General features: G+C 35.5%; 1 protein-coding gene across 5 annotated transcripts in view; it reads right to left on the reverse strand.

Annotated features, from left to right (window-relative positions):
* Positions 1-22,768, reverse strand: part of Smad5 (SMAD family member 5) — a 43,716-nt gene that overhangs the window by 18,678 nt on the left and 2,270 nt on the right. Inside the window, exons 2-4 of one of the 5 annotated variants that reach the window (XM_047555698.1) lie at positions 6,431-6,497; positions 5,408-5,539; positions 3,700-4,270 (exon numbers count right to left, since the gene is read on the reverse strand). In XM_047555698.1, coding sequence (XP_047411654.1) covers positions 3,700-4,102 — 403 coding nt within the window. In that variant the 5' untranslated portion in view covers positions 4,103-4,270; positions 5,408-5,539; positions 6,431-6,497. Of the gene's footprint in view, positions 1-3,699; positions 4,271-5,407; positions 5,674-6,430; positions 6,498-22,768 lie in introns of all 5 variants that reach the window. The other 4 variants (XM_047555697.1, XM_047555696.1, XM_047555699.1 and 1 more) reach the window with 4 other exon arrangements.

Below are 22,768 nucleotides of genomic sequence, written 5' to 3' on the forward strand. Positions count from 1 at the left end.
CCTAACTATCTTCCACCATTTTTATCTTTGTGCAATATACTATATACCACTGTATTCAAGTCTAGGTTTCCTTATCTATAAATTTACATACTTGTTGGGGTATAAAATATTAATACACTTTTCTAATTCTATAAAGGAATAGCCTCATAGGGTTTGAAAAGTACCTAGTCCATAAACACTACTACTACTACTTTATTAAAATAGTTCTATGAAGTGATCATCTTGTGTCATAACTACTTGGAACTGGGTCAGTCTGTCATATCCTCCCCAAGATGTTTGGATGGACTTGGGTTCAAATAAGGTTTTTGTAGGTTTTTTTTTTTTTTTTTTTGGTGATACTGAGGATTAAACCCAGGAGTATTCTGCCTCTGAACTACATCCCCAATCTTTTTTTAAAAAATTTTTGAGACAGGATCTCACAAATTCGTCTGGGCTAGCCTCAAACTTGCAATCCTCCTGCCTCAGCCTCCTGAGTAGCCAGGATTACAGGCAAGTACTCCAAAAATGAGACTTCTTAACATTCCATCAAGTAAGTCAGGTGACCTCTAGTGTTCTTTAAAAGTAACAGAGGTATGTTTTTGTTCTTTCTATAGAATGACCGTAGATGAGAAAAAATGGATTCTTAAATAAACAAATATTTATTCTGGCAGCAGTCACATCCCGGCTATGGAAGTAATACACAAAATTCTTAGACTTACTCTTAGCAAAATGCAGCTTGAGAGTTTTACAGACAACATTTCTCTACTAAATCCTCCAATCTTCCTTTCCTCATCAATTCCTTCAGACTACAGCTCTCCTGGGACTGCATGAGAAATTAAAAATCACTTCGAATATCAAAGAGTAGTTCTAAAGCTCTCTAGCTGAAATTTCCCTGACAGGACGATCACTTGTTTCCACATTCAATGTTATTTTCAGTCTTTTTACGACTCTGGGTTTGTTATCTGCAGTGTGGTGAACGGACTCGGAGAAGGCCATCATGATTCCTGCCTTTGAGTATTCACGTCCTTGGGTAATTCTTGAGCATGAGGATGACCTATGATTTGCTTCTAACCAAAAGAATATGGTGAAATGACAGGAGGTATGTGTGATTATATACATAAAAACAGAATGCCATTCTTGTAGAAAGAAGTTGCCATAAATGTAACTACTTATGCAGAACACCATATGATAGGCAACTGAAGGCAGTCTCTTGATGATCAACAAGGGTCCGACAGCTTGCCAGGACTGCTGGATTCTGTTAACAATTACAGGGATCATGGAAGCAGAGCCTTCCCCACCTGAACTTTTGATAAGACCCTGGCTGTGATCAACACTTTTATTAGAGGTGTACAAAACCTCAGCTAAACTGTGACTGGATGCCCCATCCACAGAAACTGTGAGGTAATAAATTTGTGTTAAGCTACTACATATGTTGTATAGCAACTTGATATATGTTGTATAGCAACTTGTAATTTGTTGTGTAGCACTTGATAACTACTGAACTCAGTTAGTATCTCAGCTACAGTGGTTTCAATATGTCCCCAAAATTCATGTGCTAGAAACTTAATCCCCAATGCAACAGTGTTAGGAAGCAGAGCCTGATAAGAAGTGATGAGGTAAAATTATTTCAGGAGTGGATTACTTATAATGAGAACCGATTCTGTTTTAAGGACAGCCCCTCCCTGCCTCACTTATGATAGTTTGCCATTCTGCCACCATGATACAATCAGAAGACCCTCAACAGAGAGAGCCTCTCACCTTGGGACTTTATAGTCTCCAGAACCAGGAGCTGAGTAACTTTATTTTTTAAATGTTAGTTTTTTAAAAATAACTTTATTTTATTTATTATTATTATTTTTTAATGTGGTGCTGAAGAGAGAACCTAGCACCTCACACATGTGAGGCAAGCACTGTACCACTGAGCCACAACCCAACCCCCATAACTTTCTACTATTTGTAATTTACTCAGTCTGTGGTATTGTTACAGCAATAGATGGACTAAACATCAGTTTATGTAATTCATTCCTGACCAAAAAAAAAAAAAAAAAAATACAGAGTAGCACCTACTAAGTACCAGGAAACATTACTCTAGACACTGGGGATACAGTAATGAATGAGACTGAGGAAGGCACTGTTCATGTCAGTCAGTAAACAAAATAAATACCTAACAGACTCAACAAGTGATGGTGCTATTGGAGCAAGGATTAAACACAGTGAGATTATGCCACGAAAATGAGACAGGGGGAGAGTCCTCTAAATAAAGGAAAAGGCAAGATGTAAAGTGTAGATACAAGAATAGGCAAGTCCAAGGAACAGAAGTCTAAGGACAGGTCATAAAGAAACCTGCTCTAAGTGTGATAGAAAGCCTTTAACGTGTTTTTTGTGGGGACTGATATGATTTGACATATGCTGTTTTAAAGGTCACTGGCTGCTACGTAGAAAACATAATGGGTTGAGGGGAAAAGAGAAAGGCAGAGAGAACAATTAAGAGAGTACTAAGTTGAGAGATGATGACAATATTACAAAGTAGTACTTAGAGATGGTGAGGGGTGATAGTATCAAGATATATTTTGAAGGTACAGTAAACAGCAGTTGCTCATAGCTCAAATACAGGACTTAAGAAGAATAAAAGATGAGCCTAGGCTTAGGACAATAGTAATTAAGTGAATACTGATGCCATGTACTTCAATAGATAAACAGGAGAAAAAAATAATTTAGTGTGGGGGGGGGAATCAAGTCATATTACATCCAATGTATATTTGACATTCAAGTGGAGATGTCAAATAGATAAATGGATGTACAAGTCTAAAACTCAAGGAAAAAGTTGAATCTGGAGTGCAATTGTGAGAATCAGCTTATAGATTTAACACACTCGAGGTACTTAGTGCATAAGAGCAAATAAGACAGAATACAGATGGAGAAAAGGTCCAATTATTAAGTCCTGTGAAACAGGGGAATTAGGCAGCAAAGAGAATGAACGAGGGCAATGAAGTGGGAGAATGCAGTGTCTTAAAAGTCAAAGAGAAAAAAGATTTGAGAAGTAGGGCAGAAGACCAACTATATCAAACTCTATTGAGAAGGAAGTAAGATGAAGACTGAGAAATGACCTTGATTTATAAAAAAGCAGTCACTAGTGATCATGACACATTCAATGCAGGGAAGAAAGGTTAACTGTAAAGGTAACAAGAAAAAATGAAAAATAAAATGTAAAGATAATGAAAATAGAGAATCCTATAAAAAGACCAGAAGAAAGTGCAATAGATAAGGGATGGGACTGAGTGAATGAGGTCAAGACAGGAATTCTTTTTTAACTTTTATTTTAGGATGGGAAGTAACATGACATGATTATATGGTATCAGAAATAGTCTGTTAGAAGACAATATGATGCTTGGAAGAGGGATAATACTGTAGGAACAAAATTCTTGAGCAGACAAAAAGGAACAAGATCTAGTGCATATGAGAAAGGCAGATCATGTAAGTAAAGTATATATATATGGGTGTTTAATAGGACAAACCATTGAGTTATGTCACCTATATAAAAAAAAAGTAAATTCGAAATCCAGTATCCCTCCCACATTAAATCTTTAAAAAGGCAATATGAGGTCAATATAACCTATCAATTAATAAACCTAATTATATGCAAATTAGTCAGAGACATTTTTGTTTTGTTTTTTCCTTTTTAGTTTTGTTTTTAATTCTTCTCAGGACAGTAAAACCTACCTGGACTCTCCACTCTCTTATAGTGGTAAGGGTTGATACAAACTTCTTTTTGCTTAGATCCAAAAGGAAATTCACAAATATCCAAAGGCTTTAGCTCATGATGACTCTGTAAATCAGGCCAGCGCCAAACACGACAATATATAACATGGGGTAAGCCCTTCCTGTGAGAAACCTGGAGGCGTCCATCTAAAGACCTGGGAATAGTGACACATTTGCTCGGCTGTCCTGGACTGCTCAAGGCTTTCTCCAGTTCCTCCATGGCACCCTTTTTCTTTTTCAGTTTTTTCACCAAAGCATCGACTGCCTTTTCTGCCCATTTTTCCTCCTCATCACCTTGTTTCCAGCCCAACAATCGCTTCACTGCTGGACTAGTAAAAGAAAACAAGCTGGCCATTGACGTCATTTGATACAAATCTTCAGAGACCTTCCTGTAATCAAAGTCAGTAGCTACTGAAAGAACAGATCACAGGTGAAAAGTCACATACAGGTCCTAAGCAGAAGGTCCAATTAAAGAGGGAGGAGTGACATTTATCTTCACAAGGGCCATATGCTTCTTTCATTGGTTCAAGTCCTAAAAGAGAAAGCAGGAAAGGATCCTAATTTAAACCAATTCGATTTACATACATTTAAATCAATATAACTGAAAAATGTGTTATTTGTCACTTAAGAGCAAAAAAGCATTACAAAGTAAAACAAAAAACAAATCTAGAAGAAGAAATTTTCTCTAAAGGTTCTGTGACTACTTACTTTCTTCTTCACAGCATGAACAAATAATTGACTGACAATGCCAAATCATAACCAAGAGTAAAAACAGGCTACTTTACTTTCTGTATATTATCAAAAACAAAAGTAGCCTCTGGACTCTATTACCTTTGGTCAGGCCACTAAGCCCTAAAACAGTCCTCTAAGATTTGCTTATGAAGTTCTTTCCTTCCCCCAAATCTATATATGCCACATGCTGTCAATTCTGAACATGACACGTCCTTAGGTGCTCAAAGCCCCTAAAGTTTTTGTTTGTTTGTTGTTGGCGATACTGAGGACTGAACCCAGTGACACTGCACCAGAGTAACTGGAATTATTCAAGTCATGTTACCAGATGCAAATTATATTAAAAGTTGTCATAATATGTACCGAATCTTCAAATAAATCATAGTATATATAACTGCCAGAAAAGTAAAAAGTATCTATTTTTGAAACTAAGAGTGCTAAAGAGATTTAGAGAGAAGAAATATAATTCAACCCAAAGAGGTTCAGTTTATATTTTATAATTTCTACTGGCTTCTATGATATTTTATTTAGTGAAGATGCTCCATACAAACTACCATTCTGACCCACTAAAAAGTTCTTGGTGATGACCACAGGAAGTGATATGCAGTGGCACTCTACCACTAAGAGTCACTATATAGCCAACGAAAGAAAACATGCACTTAGTGAAATAGCAGGAATAACATTTAGGGGGAAAAAAAAAAGTCAATAACAAAAGATACTTCCTTTACCAAATAATGCTGTAGCCTTTGACAAATGCTAGCAAATTCTACAGTCAAGACTGTTCTAGGCCGGGCTATATCGTCCCAGAAAAGAATACATGTGCTTAGTTTAAACCAGATAAACATCAAGAAATAATTGTTGTTTGTTTATTATGTGCCATGTACTGTGATCAGCCATGATGGAGCTTTAAAAAAAAAAAAAAAAAAAAAAAAAGTCATACCAAATAGGTTTCTTCTTAAGAACCAAGAGATCAATTCATTCAGCATGTGCTTGCTAAAAGCCTCTAAGTGGCAGGCATTGTTCTGGATGCTGATGGTGGTGACTAATAGAAGTGGTCCTCCACTCTGCTATGCTGGAACCATGGGAGAAGGGTGCAAAAAAGTAAAGATATACTTCTAATAGGATATATGCCTCGTGCCTGGTCCTCCTTAATCCTCTGTAGGATGTTTTTGCCAGGAAAGCAAATCTGGCTACATTAAACTAGAGCTGTAACAAGAGAAAGCATATTTTTCAGTAACAAGCCACAGAATGTGAAGTATTAAGTATATAAAGGAACTGTAAGAAGGGCTGACCTCAGTCATAGTTACATGAAGGCTGTAGGACAAAATCCAACTGGGTCAGAAAGTAAAGGCAAGGTTTGAACACCTCAGATGAGAAAAGAAATTCCAAAGGCAAAGGGACACTAACAAAAAATATACAGGCAGACATAACAGAGAATTTCCTGACCATAGAGAAGAGAAAAGCCTGGCTGATTGAGATCTTATTCAGGAATACAGGATCACAGTGGGGTCCAGACAGGGTAGTGTGTGTGTGTGTGTAAGAGGGTATATGGGCAAGTGAAAGATACGTTGAGAAAGAGGGAGGCAAAAGGAGAGGAGCTTAAAAACCAAAATTCAGAATAGAAAGTTCATTCTAAATGTCACAGTGATTACAGAAACAATACAATTAACTATGATAAAGGTGTGTAAATGAGATACAGTATAAGAATGCTACATAGCCATTACAGTAAGGTAGATACTACAACTTTTCGGGAGGGTATTTCTCCTTGTTTCCCCACCTAAATTAAAACTCTGCAGGGTACAAAGAAAGTACTTAATGTTAACTATTCATCTATTATCACCATCATTCATAATACACAGTCATCATTGTTCATAATATGGAAAAAAAGGGAAAAGTTAATTTGTGTATATAAACAGAGAATAAGGACCAGAAGGCTATATACTAAATTATTCATTGCACTTACCTCTGGCAAGAGGTGGAAGAAAGGGGTCTTGCATGACTTGTTCCATATACTTCTCTACTGTTTTAACCTTTTAACAATAAGAGCCTATTAAAGCATTAAATAGTGCTAAAATAAAAAAAAATCTAAAATCAAATTATGATAACAGAATGAAACTGAGTGCTGACACAAAAAACAGGTGAAATTAATGCTTACTATTAGAAGTTAAGATGGTAGTGACCCTACAAAGAGAAGGGTGGGAATAATTACTATTAGAGAATCTGAGGGGTTTCTATTGTCCTGGTGAAGTTCTGCTTATAGTTCTGGGTGGTTATGTGTAAGATTTCAGTTAGTGAAAATTCAGCTGGTTGGGTATTAATAAGGAGAACACTTTTCTGTGTGATTTTAATAGATTTCTTAACACATAAAAAGTGAACTGCCATCTGTTTTCTCCTTCCCATTCTTCTCTCCACCATCAGTTCCCAATCTCAAAGGTAATCCCTTTGTTTACCTTTAATGTCCTTCCAAAGAAATTTTACACATAAACAAATATATATTTTTTTCTTTATATAAGTAGTTTGCATTCTGAAAAGAAAAAAAGTGTTGAAATGTATCTTTAAGATATTTGCATATTAGATCCAGATCTTTCTCGAGTTTCCAAATTCTTTTCTACAACACAGAATTTCAGCGTATAACTAAAGCATATCATTCCCCTGCTCAAAAGATCCATCTAGTGATTTCTCATGACACTCAAAATCTAAACTCCTTACATTACTTTATAGGACCTACATGATCTGGCCCCTGGCTTCTTCCTCCAAACTTATTTCGTAACCATTTTTCCAGCTAACTCTGCACTTAACTACACTTGACTTCTTTCCATTTCTCAAGGACTCTAAGGTTATTTCTACTTCAAGGCCTCTGCACTTGATGTTCCCTCCCCTGGGATTCTCTTCTCCCAGATCTTAACATGGCTTATTTTCTCAATTAATTCATTTGCTCACATGGCAACTCCTGAAAAAGGAATTCCTTGATCACTTTTATCAAAAATAGCATACACCCCATTTCCACATAACCCTATCCCAACCCTATCCATCTCTGATAACATTTATCCTAAAAAAATCTGATACCCTAGTAGCAATTTTACTTATTTACAATGTCTTCACCACTGAAATGTTAGTAGGGAGATAATTTTATTTTCCGACCTACCACCAGATCTCCTGGACCTAGAATAGTGTCTATTTATAAAACAAACCAGTGAGTGAAAAGAAGCAACTTGCAAAAATATGTGGATACCACCAACCAGACAGAGTGGCCCATCCCTGTAATTCCAGCTACTCAGGAAGCTGCAGCAGAAGGATTTTAAGTTCAAGGCCACCCTGGGAACTTGGCAAGACCCTGTCTCAAATTAAATTAAAAAGGGCTGGGGATAAAAATCCTAGACTATTCAAGTTCCTTATATAAAACTGTACAGCATTGGCATATAATCTATGCACATCTAAATATATATCCAGATTGTTTATAATACCTAATGTAAATGCTATTAAATAGTTGTTATACTGTATTGTTTAGGGAATAATGAAAAAGTCTATACACATTTAGTACAGGCATAATTTTTGTACTATTTTTTACATTGGTGAACCTTCATGGATATAAAACCTGTGGATATGAAGGAGCTATTAAAGTATATAAAATTTAAAATAAAAATTGTCATTATAGAGATGTACATATACTATGAGAGAATAAAATATGCATGGAAATGACACACACCAACCACAGGCTCCTATATACCGGTTATCTCCAGTGAGCAGGGAAAGGAGGACGAAGATAGAAAAATCTTTAGTTTTTTTTTTTTTTTTTTTTTAAATAGACTTGAAGTAAATAGGCAAATTGTCTATTGTGAAACAGATTTTTTTTTTTACTTTTCCATATATTTAAGTATTTCAAAATTCAAAAAACCCACTAGTTTTGATTTTTTAAAGTAGTATAATGAAAGCAGAAGGGAGATCAGATTCTGTCCTTCACTAAGGTTTATGACCAGGACTAGGTATCTAGAGAGAGTCATTTCAAAGTCGAAATAGTAGAGTATTGATATATATATGATACATACTTTACAAACTCAAAAGTTCTATTCAAACATGAATAATCATCATTACTGTTCAGAGGGAAAAGCCAAGAGTCTGAGAGACTGAATGAATTTATTCTCAATCTAACCACCTATCACTGTACCACTATATGTATATACTTCCTGATCAGCCCAAATTCCTATAACTTGTCTGCTTATCTGTATCTTCCAAGAGAAATCTTAGTTATCCTTAAAGATAAGCTCAAATTCATCTCTTTTTACGAAGAATTCAGCATGACCCTACTACCCTAAAGAGGCTATGGCTATTGAGTATTTATCATAAAAAAGAATTAAGAAGACATTGATACTTCCCAAATGGAATACAAAATCCTTCCAAGAGTCTGAAGCACCTGGTTTTATTCCATGCACTGAACCACATACTACAGGAGTCTTTAATGAATAGTTATTGATTTTTCTATCTTGTTCTGCCACGGTTTGGATATGGTTTGAGTCTATCCCCATGGAAGCTTATTCTTCAGTGTGGTTGTGTACAAGATAAAAGAAACTTTAAAAGGCTGGGCATACTGGGAAGAAATTGGGTCACTGGGAGTGTCGTCCTTGAGAAGGTCTAAGGTAGTTCTTGTGAGACCCTGAGTTAGTTCTCACAAGAACTAGTAGTTATAAAAGAGCAAATCTTCCCCATACTATGGTTTCGTCATGCTACATGAACTTTACCTCTCACATACAATCCCACCAGGATGGTATCTGCCATGATGTAAAACAGTTAGGGACAGCCTTGTAAGAGCTAGTATGCTGCTGTTAGGACTTTTGGTCTCCAAAACTAAAGCTAAATAAACTTCTCAATATGTTACCCAGCCTCAAGTATTTTGTTATAGTAACTGAAAAAGGACTGCTACAGTCTGAATATTGAATATTCCCCAAAGGCCCACATATTAAAGGTCTCCAGCATGATGCTATTGGGAGGCGAAACCTTTGGGAGGTAAGGCCTTGTGGGAGGTCTTTAGGTAAATGGAAGTGTGGCCCTGAAAAGGAAACTGAGGCACTCTAACCCTTTCCTGTCTTTCCTCTATTCCTGGCTCATGAGGTAAGTAAGTAGTATGCTCTGTCACATGCTCCCATCACCATGTGCTGCCTTTGTCAGAGGCCCAAAGCAATGGATTGCTCAATCTTGAACTGTGACCTCCAGAACCATGAGCCAAAATAAACCTTTCTCTCTATAAGCTAATTGCCTCAGATAGTCATTATAGTAATGAGAATCTGACAAATATAAGGGCTAAAACCACTGTACCTTAGCAATAACTTGAATTTTGCAGGCGAGTGACTAAGATAATTGAAAATTCCACTAACAGAAATAAGGACATTCAGCAGGTATGTCTGTCAGTAGAAATGAATGATAAATGTCACTGGGAAAAGATCATGATTAGATTTGCAGGTTTAGCAAGGTAAAGATGAGAAACATTTAAAATTTTGCACAAAGAGATAAAACAATAACAAAAAATATTTTTCAACAGTGAAAAGAACAACAAGTAAACACTTAAATATAAGGTAACATTCAATGCTAGGAAAGAAGGAAAAGTTACTGATAAAGAATGTTAAAAAGACAGGTCTAGAACAGTGGTTATTTCAGAAAAGTAAACATATGGAAGAGTTCAAAGAAAATGTGAACAAAGAAAAGTCCAGTGACTGTGGAGAAAGGGGATGCCATCAGTTAAACTTCAAAGGATTGGCTTCATAAAGAAAAATGAGTATCAGATTTTAAAACCTAATATTGAAAACAAGTCCTTTCTTAAAATTACCACTGGGAAAGGGGTCAAATCTTGCACTCAACTTATGCATGTTTGATGGAATTCTTCCTAAAAATGTTTTATATACATTCCAAACTATGTAAGTGATATGTGCAACACATCCAAGTACTCATTATCTAAGTTTCAACTTACAAAATTATAGTGGGAATCAAAATTCATCATAAAAATTCACTAGTGAACAGACAAAAGATCTGAACAGACACTTCATAAAAGAAAATATCAAAATGGTCATTAAATGGAAAAATGGGCTAAACACCATTATCACATAAATGCAAAAAGAACAGAACAATTCACAATACACACACACACACACACACACATATAAACACCACAGTGAGATATTACTCTCTATTAACCAAAATGGCTATGCTTTAAAAAGAAAGGTTAAATGTTTGTGATAAAACAGAACAACTGGGATTCTCATATACTGTTGGGAGGAATAAAAGTTAGCTCTGCCACTTTGGAAAATTGTTTGTGACAGTATCTACTTATGCTAAACATAGATCCTTATAACCCATTAATTCCATTCCTAGGTATATATTTAACATAAATGAGTACTGTTGCCTAAAAGACAGGTACATGTTTATAGCAATTTTATTTATAACAGTTCCAAACTGGAACCCAAATATCCATCGACAGTATAGTGGGTAAATAAATTTTTAAAATGTAATATTTCATGGCAAGGAAAAAAACCCTAACATAAACATGGATGAATTTCACAAATATAATGCTGAAGGAAAGACTACAAATTATTCCATCAATACGATATTCAAAAACAGACAAAACTAACCTATATCATCAGAGGCTATAAAACTACTAAGAAGAATCCCAAGAGAGCCTTCTAGGGCACTAGAAATTTTCTGTATCTTAATCTGGGTGATGATAAGTGTTTACACACATAAAACTTCATTAAGCTCTATATAGTTAGATTTGTACACCTCATTATACAATATAATTTTTTTAACAAATTTTACAATTGACTAGTGACTGATCATTTATAAAATTAGTATCTCCTTCACCATATGGCTTATAAACCATGAGATGGCAAATTTTACAAAAATTGAAAGATTTCATAAAATTTATAAAAATGGTGGCAATGTAGGTTTTAAGGTTTGATGTTATCTACTTATAAGCAATCAAGCTAGTCTGTTACTGTTTTCCTGAATACAGACAAAGGACATGAGTCTCCAGGGTCAAAGACAAAGGACTTTAATACTCATGGCACAACAAACAGCATAAATATCAACATTATTTAACCCTTTTGCCCTCAAGAAGCAAGAAAGTGATGTCATATGGTCATCTTATGGTACTCCTACACCTTTAGAAGAATATCGAACTTGCTGAATCTACTACTTTTATACTAATGTTAGCAAGCTATTCTTTGTGGTGGCCATAATTTGACTATTAAAAGATTTACAGAAGTCCTTGGGGGAAAAAAAATCAATACATATTTGAACAATACTTTTGCAAAAAATATTTTAATGCTAATGTCACAGATATCAAACTGAAGGATGTCATGCTATCAAATTGTTTGTGAGAACAATTAAGCCTATCCATTCACACTTGATTCATCCATTCTTTGTTCCTTGTAACAATTAATGTTTATAATTATAACCAAATGTTTTCCTCTGAATTTAGTTAAGATAAACTTTCAATCAGACACTTTTATTAATCATTTAGTATGAAATGTTGGTCTACATTTTAAATGGTTTTACTTTAAATGAGTTTCTTCCTGAACCAATTATCATTAGTTCACAAAGACCTTAATGTAGGAGTTTTTCTTGATGACTCAGTTATCATTATGAATCTCCATTACTGTGCCATGTTGGAAACCCTCTGAAGAAGGTGTGGAACACAGACTGCACCACTACTGACTGAAGAGAAAAAAGGGCAATAAATCTTGAAAGGCTACTTTCAAAGGTAGACTTTTGGACATTTGACTTTTTAAAAGGAATATAGCTGTATCAAAGATTTCAATGGCTTCCTTTCTTAAAAAATCAATTGCTTAAGCAAAGGAATCATAATATTCCTTTGATAATAGTAAAACTAATCATAAAACCACTAACATTTATTGAGCACTCACTATGCCACACACCATTAAGGACCTTACATTTAGAAACTGAAAATCATTAAATTTAAAACAGCTATATGTGGTAAATTGCATTATTCTCATTTTACAGATGAGAAAATAGGCAAAGGGAGACTAAATATAACTTGCTAACTTATTCAGATAGGAAGAAATACAGCTAGGAATTGAATCCTTGCAGTCCAGCTCCAGAACCAACACTCTTACTCACTGCATTACTAAAAGAAAATCTCTTGTCAAGGAATTTTCTTCCCTTAAAGAGCCTCTCTTAAAAATTCAGCTATCATACTATGGTATTCAACAATTAAAAAGAACCAAGTATTGATATATGCTATACCATGATTAAACCTTAAAATGTGAAAGAAGTCAATCACAAAAGGCCATATGTTATATGATTCCATTTCTGTGAGATGTGATGTCAAGAATAGACACGTAAAATAGATTAATGGCTGCCAGGGTGTGGGGGAAGAGGAAAATAGGGAGGGACTACTATTAGGTATAGGGCTTTTTTATGCAGAGATAAAAACATTCTAAAATTGATTATGATGATTGTTCAACAACATAAAATCCTTATTTGTATACTATAAATGGGCAGATTGTATAATATGTGAATTATATCCCAATTAAGTTGTTTACACTTAAAAAAATAAATTGTTCATATTATAGCAAGGCTCACATCCTCATTCTTTTATGCATCAATGAATTTTCTTTAAATAACTCTTTAAAAAAAAGATCTTCTCTATTATTCTATCCTCCCTTGACTTCTCCAAAACATCCAAATCTTTGTACAATGACATAAACTTATAATTTTTAAGAGACCAAGAATAACACAGTTCAGTGTGCTTATTTTCAAATTAATTTTTATACCATTTAACACATCAATGTATAAAACTTTTAACCCAATCTTCTCTAATTTGAGCTAAGTAGTCAGTAGAAAGGACAGGTCTATCAATGTGTGAGCTGAAAAAGAAATTGTTTCTCCTATTATACCTTATAAACATAGACTACTTCAGTGACCAAATGTGGGGAAGTTTTCCCCACACTCCAAGTATGCAATGCTACAGTAGACATCACTTAAGTGTCTTCTAATTAAATTTGAACACTATTTACCTGGAGATAGATTCAGATCCCACAGGTTGAAGGCTCATGCCCACAAGACTCCCTCACCTCTTTTTGATGACAACTGCAAACCCAGATTTTTTTTTTAACTGTGCTTCTGAAGTTCCACTAATTTTCTGGAGTGACTCACAGAACTCAGAGAAACACTTACTTGCACTTATTTATAAAGGACTGGTACCAGAGATTGAACCCAGGGGCACTTAACCACTGAGCCACATCTCCAGTCCGTCTTTGTATTTTATTTAGAGAAAGGTCTAGCTAAGTTGCTGAGGCTGGCTTTAAACTTGTGATCATCCTGGCACAGCCTCCCAAGCAGCTGGGATTACAGGCATATGCAACCAAGTCCCACTATTAAAAATATTTTAAAGGGCATAAATTATGAACCAGATAAAAGATAGACAGGATGAGATCTAGAAGGGTTTTGCAAGTAGAAGCTTCCATCCCCACGTAGTTGGAGTATACAACCCTCCTAGCAGGCAGATGTGTTCCTGTCTACCTTGCTAGAGGTCCCAATGTGTCTGGCTATCTGTAAGCTCATGGAACAATATGTAGGCATACGTTTTTATACCACTGGCCACTGGAATCTATTTAACCTTCAATCCCCCCTCTTACTTTCAGGATGATTGGGAGATGGGACTAAAAGTCCTAATTCTCTGAACACATGACTGGTTCCCCTATCAATGAGCCCCCCTCATCCACTTGTTACCTAAGCTCAAGTATGTTTGAAAGAGCTTGTCATAAATAAGAAAGGACTGCAAATGTTGCAGGAACAAAAAGCCCAAATATTTTAACAAAAGATACCCTTTATTGTCCAGTCACCTGGGAAAAAGCTATAGGAATTGTGAGCCAGGAAACAAGGAGGACAACCAATATATAAATGGATTAGGAAGGAAGAGCAATTATACTAAGAAAAAAGTGAAAATATTATGTACTTATAAGACTGCTTAAGAAGAAATTAACTGTCCAAGTAGCCAGGAACAGACAAAAACTGGAGGCTTAGCAGAAATCCTATCTCAGATAAACTCTACCCTATGCTACCCCCAACACAAACACACTGCACAGAATTGAATAAAACCTTGAGTATGAGGCATGGGTAACTACTGACCATAATAGCGCAAATTTTGAGAGTGAATACCAAATAGAAACACGACAATCTATAATTCATAGTCACTAAGAAAGGACAAGAGCAAGAAGAAAAAAGTTTTACTAAGCCAAGTGGAAATCAGGAGGAGACAATCAGCCAAGTGGCCTGTGAAGCCAAAAGGAAGGGCACCACCAAAGAATAAGGCCAAACAGGGAAAGAATGAATACAAACAAAGGCCTCAAACTGCCAGAAGTAATCTTATGTGCAGTGCAGAGTTCTTTATCAGAAGGAAGATATGCTCAAAGACACATTTCAAGAAGACAAAAATGGCACAACACATGACCAAGTAAAGACTAACCAGGTGGGCAAAGAGGATGGAAAAACATGGAGTAAGTCAACCATAAGAACGCACACACCAGAATGATAGTACACAGAGCAGCAAGACAGAAAAGGAAGAGATAAGAAGGACATTACAAATAAACTACTATTGGACCTTAGTGATCAAGTCCTATTGATTAGAAACAGAGGGCAAAGTAGAAAGGAAAGGTTTAAAAGCTGAAAGAATAATTGTATAACTTACCAAAAAAGGGAAGTTCTGGTTATGGCCAAAAAGGGGCAAGAAAGTGATAGTAGAGGGCAAGCACTGACATACAATGATGAAGATATAAAACTCAAGAGAGAAATAATAAATATATCAATTTGAAGGACCACATGAATAGATATGAGAACTGAATTTGTGACAGTAGATACTTCATTTTTTCAAAACCTTTTGGGCATTTACTACATCAGGAATACTACATGCTAGGAACTCAGACTTAAAAGACACTACCCATAATCTTTCAATTCTTAGTAATGGGAAGAGAGAGAGAAAGAATAAAGAACTTCATATGGCTTTTGGCACATCACTTAATTTTACCCTAGACTTATTTCCATATGATAGCCAACAGAGATACAGCATTAAAGAAAGAACAGCAAGTACAGAGGGCCAGTAATTGAGCAGACAGGAACATATGCTATTTCTTATGTCAGAAATTGAGGAATGGGAGTTAGTAACTATGAACCCATTATTTGCTTTTATCTTGGCCTTTTATAACTTGCCTCTGGCTTACAAAGACCTGACTTGATAATACTCCTTTATTAATGTATTTTTTCATTTCTTAGAGAAAAGATCTAAGTGCTAGAAAGAAAACCTGGATAATAACATTTAGAAATCACTATGGATGTTAGATTCCCTAAATTTCTTATGAAAACTGTAACTTTACACAGAGCAATAACATCACATAGAAATCCAAAGAAATGCAATAGTACTTTAACCATGAATGAAAATCTTATAAAATCAAGAGACACCATGTATTACAAAAGAATCTATCACATTACAAATCAATTCCCCAACTCTCACCCTGCCATCAACCCTCTATTATATACTTACTGTATACCATACCTTATCTTGTAGCTTTTATCATATCTATGTTGCTACATTTATCTATTTAATCTGCCCCACAAAAATGTAAATTCTAAGAGCCATATCAGTTTTCACTCATCACTGCAGGCTAGTGACACATATGCTCAACAAATATTTGTTTAATAAGAGAAAGGAAAAGTACATAAGGAACTTGTAAAAATAAACATTTCTTAGAAAGTCAGCGGAAAAAACATATTTTAAAACCAGAGTGAAGCTGTGCCTCAGTCATATTAAAATTCTCACTAAAAAGAGGATTCACACTATCAAGAGACATAACAGACATGGTGAACACCTATACTCACCATAGGCTTAGGCAAAAGGATCAAAATTTCAAGGCCAGCCTCAGCAACTTAGCAAGACTTTGTCTCAAAATTAAAAGCAGGGAGTGGGGCTCAGTGGTAAGGTGCCCCCAATTTTAATTCCCAGTACCAAAAGGAAAAAAAAAGAAGTTATTCATATTTCAAAAGAATTCCCTCTACTATATTTAGTGTTACTGAAATTTGGAGGTTGGAATTCATTTAAGAAAAAATAAACCAGAAACTGGTGGCAAATAGTTCCATAACTATAGTACTCTAGGTAAGTCAACAGGAAAATAGAATTTATTATCATATGATAGACCTACATCTGAAAGTACAGTAACTGAAATAGCTGTCATAAATAGTTCTAGATCATTAAACAACTATTGAGCATCTACTATCTACCAGACATTGTGGCACAGTTGGGGATTTATCAGAACTATGATGTAAGGTAATGCAGTCTGTTCACTGTGTAAGGGTAAAGGAGGAAGTGAAGGTACTTTTTTCTAAGTCCCATACAAAAGTAGTGTATAAGTGAGTAAGATAAAAAAAAATGCATATGGCACAGAATTTCCCTTCACGGAGTAATCTAACACAATAGACATCAAACTATACCCTATATATTAAGTACAATGAGATAAATTCACAGTACTGAAGGAACACACAAGGACAGAAGAGGGGCATCTAATCCAAACTTTCTAGTATATCCTCTTACTACAAATGAGATGGTGTGCCTCAAAACAATGAAATAAAACTTTGGAAACAACATTCTGGCACCCAGTAAATATTAGTAAGACTTCATTCTTCAAAAGCACTTCACTTCCTGTACTGGAATATCTTTTATACTTCAGATTTTACAAATGCCATTTTCTGCCCATTACATAATGCTCAAGCCCCAATCACTAATTTCTAGATCATTCTTCTAGTTTCAGCTTTAGCTATCATCTCAAGATCTTCCCTTAACCCTATAGAAAGTAAGTTTTCTGCACTCTGTAATCCAATACTATATTCATCTCCTTCACTTGATTAATCAATTTGTAATAATTTGTTCATTCACTAGGCTTGCCTCTCCCACTAGAATGCAGTCTTTAAGATATAGTAGCATACACACTGAGATAACCTGTTTAATTCACTCAAGTCCTTCATTCAATTTTCAATATTTCCCAAATAGTTTATTAAAATTAATAAAATTATTAATAATAAATTCAATATTTAATTAAAGTAGCATTTCAAAAGCTGGTAATACAAAAATGAACAAAAGGGAACAAAATCCTTGTCCTCATGTAAGGCACACAAAATGTTATGATAGCTTTGTTAGATTAAAAATTGCTATGGAAAAAAATTAAGCATGAAAATGGGTGTCCTAGGGGAATGGTGTCATTTCAAAAAAGATGACTGGGCTTGGCCTACTGGAATGTGTGAAATCAATCAAAATTTTAAGGAAATAAAGAAAGTGCGCTAAATAGATATTTGGGAAAAAAACATTACAGGCAAAGGCAATAGGCAATACAAAGATCCCAAGGTGGGAGCAGACCTGGCACACTCAAGGAACTAGAAGACCAGTGTAGCTTGAGAATAAACTGAACTAGAAGGAGAAGGTAAGGAATGGTGTCAAAGAGGTTAAGAGACCCAGATTGGTCATAATGGCGGTGATAAGGGTTTTAGGATTTACTATTTAAAGTAAATTTGGTCCTGTCAGAGGGCTCTGAATGAAGACACAACATTTGCTGGTTTATATTATTAAGAAATTTCTCTAGCTGGTGTGCTAAGATGAAGAATGAAGGATGGGGTGAGTGGAAAGCAAGAGTAAAGGCAAGGAGACCAGATCAGAGTTGAAGTAATCTAAGTGAAATGATGATGGCTTAGACCAGGTGATAGCACTGACCTGGCAAGAAGCAAATGTGAGAGACAATAGGCTTCCTGATGGAAGAGATAAGGGGTGTGTGAGAACAGAGGAGCCAACAATGATTCCCAGGTGTCAGCCTGAGCAACTGGAAGAACAGTGTTTGTCATTAACTGATTTGGAAAAGGCTGATAAGGAGGTTAAAGAAAGATGAGAAGTTAAATTGTACACAAGTTGAATGTATGAATAAAATGTTGCTCAGCTTCACAAGACTTTCATCTCTAATGAAATCATAATAACCCAAAGGTCCTGCTTTTCTCTCAAACTACTGAGACAGGACATACCACCAACTCCCATGAACACACACACATGCACACACACTCTAAACACCCGCAACCCACAAAGACAGACACACATAGCTCGTACCCAGACTTCTAAATTCACATAAATAGCTCCTTCACTTTCTACTCCAACATCTCTGATTGCTTCAATTCAAAATAAATGGCAAACAAACCAATCCTCTCAATTCCCCCAACATTAGCAAAAACAAAATCAACTGAGTACATAATCCTATGTAAATGAACATCCATATGGGCTACAACCCACCATCATCTACACCAAACCTTTATGAAAGAATTACATACAGGTGAGACTGGGTACAGTGGTACACACCTGTGGTCCTAGTTGCTTGGGAGGCTAAGGCAGAACACTAAGGCCAGGAATTAAAGGCCAGCCTTGGAAAGACAGTAAGACCATGTCTCAAAACAAAAGAAAAAGAGAGAGAGAGAGAGAGAGAGAGAGAGAGAGAGAGAGAGAGAGAGAGAAAAAAAAGAAAAAAAAAAAGAATTACAAGTGAGGGCTTAAAAAAAAACAACAAAACACCACTCGAATCTACCCTAAAAATTCATTCATTAAGCTTAGAAGTCTGGCCCTACCTCCCATATTTTTAATAAGAGTCTCGTGTTATGCAATAGGTTTGGGAACCAAGAAGCTCAGGATCACCAGTAATAGAAGAAAGCTACATTCATATATACATCCAAGGGTGACTTTCTAGGGGATTTGTGGGGGATAAAGCTTTAAAAATTCTCTTACCCTTGTGGAATTTTTTTTTTTTTTTTTGGTACCAGGAATTGAACCCAGGGACACTTAACCACTGAGCCATATCCCAGTTCTCTTTTTTTATATTTTACTTAGAGACACAGTCTTGCTGAGTTTCTAAGGTTGGCTTTGAACTCACAATCCTCCTGCCTCAGCCTCCAGAGCAGCTGGGATTACAGGTGTGCACCACCACACCTGGGACTCTCCTTGGAGTTCTAATGTCAATAGCAGTCACCAAGCATCTGCAAGAATATACACTCATGACAACCATCAAAGCAACTTAAATACAAGTATACAATTACTACAGAACTTACAAGCTACATTCATGATTGCAGGCAGAAAAGAGAAAAACCCAAAGCAAGTTTGCCCATAGTTCTTCTGGTTTCAAAACTTCTTTTCTTTATGAGAACATCTATAAGGAAGAGACCATACTATCATATGGGCACCCAAAATTATTTTCCTAAAGAAACACTTAAATCACCATTTTCTCAATTGAAACCCCCAATTTCCAATGACATGAAAAGTTCTCAAAGTAGATTGAAAGCTCTTCAGGAGCTGAACTCATGATCCCTAACACTTTTCACAATATAATTTTCTTGCCTGTTCTCTTTGTGCCCACACAAGTCTCTACTTTTCTATCTCCCACACCAGACTTTTGTTTCCCAGTTTTTAATCACTCTTTAAGCTTCACCTGCTCCTTTTAAATCCTCTAATTAAGCAGAGCCTGATCTAGATGTATCACTCACCTCCACAGAGCCTGCAAGATTTTCTACATTGCTACGAAGTATTTGATTGTGCTTGTACAAGCTTGTAAGAACAGGATCAGACACAGAGCTGGTCAATCTTCACAGTGCTTTTCTTTAAATTATACAATCACCAAACACAGATGCCAAATTGTTACTGTTAGATGTATCTCTGAAGAATAAAAAGCTAACCTGTGCACACAACATATATTCCAATGCATTGCAAAGATGTTCTCCAGTCATCTCATACATCCCAGAGTTCAAGTTCCTCACTTAGTAGAAAAGTGAGTGAACAAGGCTCTGGGTACCTTTTCAGTTCTAGTCATCATTCATTTCATTTACCCTCAACTCCAAAGAGTGGGAAATGATCAATAAGTCAACTAGATATTTATGTGGGCCAAAACATGTGAATAAGGGAGGGGAAAAAAAAAAAAAAAAAAAAAAAAAAAAAAACCCAGAATAATGACTTTGAATTATTTCTGCAGTATCCCCTCTTCCTGAGAACACACAAACCAGAATAACTAGATCTCAAGTGATATAGCCTACTAGATAGGATGCTAGACAGAGACTAATACAGCCTGAAAACAAAACTGAACAAAACAAAACTTGCCTTGAAAATACCAGCCATATTCTGAGATCATAGTTAAATTTGAAAAGTATAAACCTCTTCCCAACACACCAGATGCTATGCTCTGAGAGAGCTGGGAAGGGGACACTGGTTTGTTTGTTTGTTTGTTTTTTGTTACTCTCCGTATAACAAAAAAAAATGAAAATGAAAATCAAAAGGAAAATCCAGTTAAAATCTCACCACAACAGATAAAACCATTTTCAATTTCAATAGCGTACCAATCAATAAATTACAGACATATTATAGGCAAAAGTAGGGTCCCAAAGGATTCAAAAGTAAAACCTACTTACAAAATACACATTAACAATAGCCTTCCAAAAGTCAATTAAGATCTTACACATAGAACGGTCTTAATGAAGAGCTTGTCCTTCCAAAATATCTCAATTAAGATTCAGTAAAAGCAGGAGAAAAAGTCATTGAAAATACTAAACCAAAACCTCCCCTCCCAATTCACCACAGAATGGATATATGGATACTCAAATGTGTGTGTGTTTTACATGTATACATCACAAAAAGTCCAGAACTAGCTGATTATTTATGAAAAATCTAGGAACTCTGTAATTACTTCATCTTTCTAAGCTGTAAAACAAAAGCTATTAGAATAGGTAAGCTATGAGGATTGAGAATTCAGTAGATCCTAACAATACTCCACGTTTTCATAATTCTTTTTTCAAAAGAGTTCTAAATCTTGACCTCCTACTTAAAAAAAAAAAAAAAAATTCAGGTTCAAAGTCTTGATTAGCAGTAAAAGGCATATGACAGTGAATATGAGCTAAAAATCCCAGCACTAAAACTTTCATTACTATTATTCTAACTTCAGAAGTGAAAAAACAAGGTACAAAAAGACATGGGTCAGCTTCCTGGGATCCTTCATCTTTGTTGAAAAAGCACCTATATCTGTGCACCCCAGCTATCTTGAGTCCTGCCTACCCAAATAGTCTTTTCTCCAATATCCAGAATGGTAGAGATAAGAATAATTCCTCTGGCTACTACTGTCCTTTACAAAAAGGAATATCTCCCAATGTCAACAGACTTAGACTGGCAAACATAGAATATAAGGTAACTATAGTATCTAAAGAAATACAAACTTTGGCTTCTTTTTGTAAGCACAAAAAGGAACTAAGGAACATAGACTCTCTAGAAATAAAAGAAAATATGGAAAACTGATAAACCAGGGGAGAAAAGGTACCTATACCCTTCAGTGTATTCATATCAGCTCCCATATGTGGGGCTCATTGCCTAAACCAACAAATACAATCTGGTTATAAAGAACATGGATAAGTCATAAACAAAAAAAGGCTTTCTTAATTCAAAGACTCTACAAGTTACTGGCAATATTAAAATTTACCTAAAACATAATCAAAGAATATATTAAGAAATGGAGTTTTATATGGTATTTTAAAATAAATTCCTAAGAAATGAAAAACTATTTGGTATTTTACTGCCCAGTCTTCAAAACACTAAAATCTTTGATTTGACCAAGTTACAAATCTGTTTTCAGCAGAGAGGGAAAACACATTGCCTCTATTTAACGCAAAGGACAAAAAAGATCATCACTGCAAATCATAATGTTTGAGTTCACGATGAAAACAGGAAACAGACAGGCTGCCCAGGTATAATTATGGTTGTACTCTAATGTGCCTTCAGGTTCAGCCAAGAATTAAAACCCAGTGAAGAGAGTAAGCAGAATCTACTCCTTTTCTACCTTGCTACAGAATGCAACTTTTAATAATACTCTCAGCAACATGTTACATAACCAACAGTAAACAACAATCTGATTCAAACCTCATTAGTAACAACATTCTGCCACTGTCTCCCACTGAAATTAACAGCTCACTTTGCCAGAGGGAAAAGAAATGTACCATATCAATCTACCCATTTCTGTGGCGCCTACCACAGTGAACCAGACAAGAAGATAAATGCTACTAGATCTGTACAAAACCTACAAAAATACTTTTTTTTCCAGTTCTCTTCCTTGTTTTAACTAAATCATATCATACGGATACATTTAAAACTTAAGAGGAAAGTCAGTCTACCTTTATTGCCTATTTCAGTTATGATCTGAAAGTAATAGAAGCACAAAACGAATGGGCATTTGTAACAGTTTATGTGGTA

This window comes from Sciurus carolinensis, chromosome 6 (genome assembly GCF_902686445.1).
Source record: "Sciurus carolinensis chromosome 6, mSciCar1.2, whole genome shotgun sequence".
NCBI classification, from domain to species: Eukaryota; Metazoa; Chordata; class Mammalia; order Rodentia; family Sciuridae; genus Sciurus; species Sciurus carolinensis.